The 2,279-nt window shown below is 68.5% G+C and overlaps 2 protein-coding genes across 2 annotated transcripts in view; one reads left to right on the plus strand and one right to left on the minus strand.

Moving 5' to 3' along the window:
• Positions 1-491, plus strand: part of EMIHUDRAFT_457966 (hypothetical protein) — a 3,094-nt gene extending 2,603 nt beyond the window's left edge. The window contains exon 5 of the mRNA XM_005775983.1: positions 104-491. Within this exon, the coding sequence (XP_005776040.1) occupies positions 104-412 (309 nt within the window). The 3' untranslated portion in view covers positions 413-491. The remainder of the gene's footprint in view (positions 1-103) is intronic.
• A 97-nt stretch (positions 492-588) lies between these two features.
• On the minus strand, positions 589-1,181 carry EMIHUDRAFT_74366 (hypothetical protein; the record flags this gene model as incomplete). The annotated part of the gene is made up of 3 exons (XM_005775984.1): positions 589-669; positions 736-915; positions 996-1,181. Coding segments are annotated over 3 exons (447 nt in total), but the record flags the coding sequence as incomplete, so codon positions are not given.
• Between the last annotated feature and the right edge of the window lie 1,098 nt (positions 1,182-2,279).

Below are 2,279 nucleotides of genomic sequence, written 5' to 3' on the forward strand. Positions count from 1 at the left end.
CAAAGCAGTAGCAGTGCCGTGTGGCAGTCGAAGGCTACCGCGAGCCCCGCCGGTGGAGCCATCGGTGACACGCCTCGCCTCTCGCTCCCTTGCGGCCCTTTAGGATGCTGAGGAGATGGTCGAGTTGTCTGCGGAGCAGCCGCGAGTCGTCCAGCGCCTCCTCGAGCTCGTGCGGCAGTGGAACCAGAGCCTGGCAAGTACTAGGACAAGCAGCCTGACCAGCGCCGAGGAGAGCCCCTCGATGCCGATGGGCCGCCGCCTCGCGAGGAAAGCGAAGCGCGTCAAGCTCAAGCGGCAGGCGGGACACCCAACCGGCAATAAGTCGCGCAAGGACGCGGACTGTTGGGAGATCGCATACGGGCCGCGCCCGGGCGAGGTGCCAAACGCCTCGCCCCCTCCGCCGTGGCTGTGAGCCGGACCAAGCTGTGTGTGTGCTACATGGGTCACCCATGATCTATGAGAGGCTTTTGTGTTTAAAACAATACCACGCTGTTCTCATGACAGGGTTTCTGATCCGTTCACATATACGTGACACTGGACAGGGCCAGAGAGCGCCACAGAGGGCGCAGGCCGCGCAGCAAACTTGACTCAAGCCGACGGTGCGAGAGCCTCAAGGACGGCTTCGCGCAGCTCTCGGCTCGCGGCGTCGAAATCGTCGTTGACGATCACCTGGGAGGCCGTGCAGGGTGCTCCATGGGTGCGACAGGTGTCGGGAGAGGCTGGCGTGGGGCCAACCTTGTCGAAGCAGCGCGTCGTGAGGGAGAACTCGATCTCCTCCCTGGCGCGCAACACTCGCCGCGAGATCTCCTCCTCCGACTCGGTGCCGCGCTCCGTCAGACGCTCTCGCAGCGCGCCAAACGAAGGCGGCGCGACCCACACGCAATATGGCCGCAAGTCGGAGCGAGCGGCGATCGCCTTCGGGAGCGGGACTGCTTTGAGAGACCACGCGCGGCGGAGCTTGTGCGACGGCCGAGGCCAGCGGCGCGCGCCTCGACGCCCTGCACGTCGACGTCGAGCACGCAAACCTTGCCCTCGGCTGCGAGCGCCTGCACCGACGCGACCGTCGTGCCGTACCGGTGGCCGCCGATGGTCGCCCATTCGATGAACTCGCCGCGCTCCACCATCGCGTCGAACTCGCTCGTCGACACGAACCGGTAGTCCTCGCCCTCCACCTCGCCTGAAGAGGCCCAGCCTCGGACCTCACAGCCCCGGACAAGACCCTTCGCGCGCCCTCCTCCTCTCGGTGCCGGCGGGGGTGGGTCTGTCGGTGAGGCGGCGGGAGGTGCGCCTTCGCGCGGGTCGCGCGTCGTCGACGAGACGGAGAAACCGAACCGGCCAGGCTCCGCCTACAGCAACAAAAGAAATCAGGCTCCGCCTACAGCCCGGTGCAGCGCGGCCTGCCGCGGCGGAGGGGCGGTGGGCGGCACCGCCTCGCCTCGCGCGCCTGCAGCAGCGCGGCGACGAGAGTCGACTTGCCGACGCCGGACGGGCCGGCGAGCACCTGCACAAGCTCGGAGTGCAGAGTCGGGCCAGGGGCAAGGCCGCGCCGCTCGCCCAAAGGCAGGCACCAGCTGCTGCGGCGCGAGAGGCTGAGACCCGCCGCTGCTCGCGTCGGCGGCGGCCGCCTCCGCCTTCTCCTTGCCCGCCCTCTGCAGCGCCCGCACCGCGAAGCCGAGCGAGCCTGGAGGCGCGGGAGGGGAGGCGCGGGAGGGGAGGCGAGTGGAGGCGTGTGTGGCGAGGCGCGTGTGGCGAGTGCGAGTGCGAGAGCGAGAGCGAGAGCGAGAGCGAGAGCGAGAGCGAGAGCGCTCCTCCTCCCGCGAGCGAGGCGGAGTCGTCCTCTGCGGGCCGGTACTCTGAGAGGTCCTGCAGCCCGCGCGCGACTTGCTTTGCGAGCAGCGGCGCCTGAAGGTAGCCGAGAGGCATGCGGTGTCGTGTCTCGAGGGGGGAGCGCCCCAGCGGAGGGGGTGTGCGAGGGGAGGGAGACGGGGAGGGCGGGCAGGGGCTGCGCCTTGTACGAGAGAAGCCGGCCCATATCTCGCCATATCTCGCCATATCTCGCCATATCTCGCGCCTTGTACGAGAGGAAGCCGGCCCATATCTCGCCATATCTCCCCATATCTCGCCATATCTCGCGCCTTGTACGAGAGGAAGCCGGCTGCGGCGGCGAAGAAAGTCTCGCGCGGGAGGAGCGAGAGGGCCTGACAGACGAGCACGGCAACTCAACTTCCGGTGCGCCGTCGGCTCGTGTCTCGGGAGGAGAGAGAAAGCCGTCGCGCTCC

Source organism: Emiliania huxleyi (assembly GCF_000372725.1).
Source record: "Emiliania huxleyi CCMP1516 unplaced genomic scaffold EMIHUscaffold_288, whole genome shotgun sequence".
NCBI lineage: Eukaryota > Haptophyta > Isochrysidales > Noelaerhabdaceae > Emiliania > Emiliania huxleyi.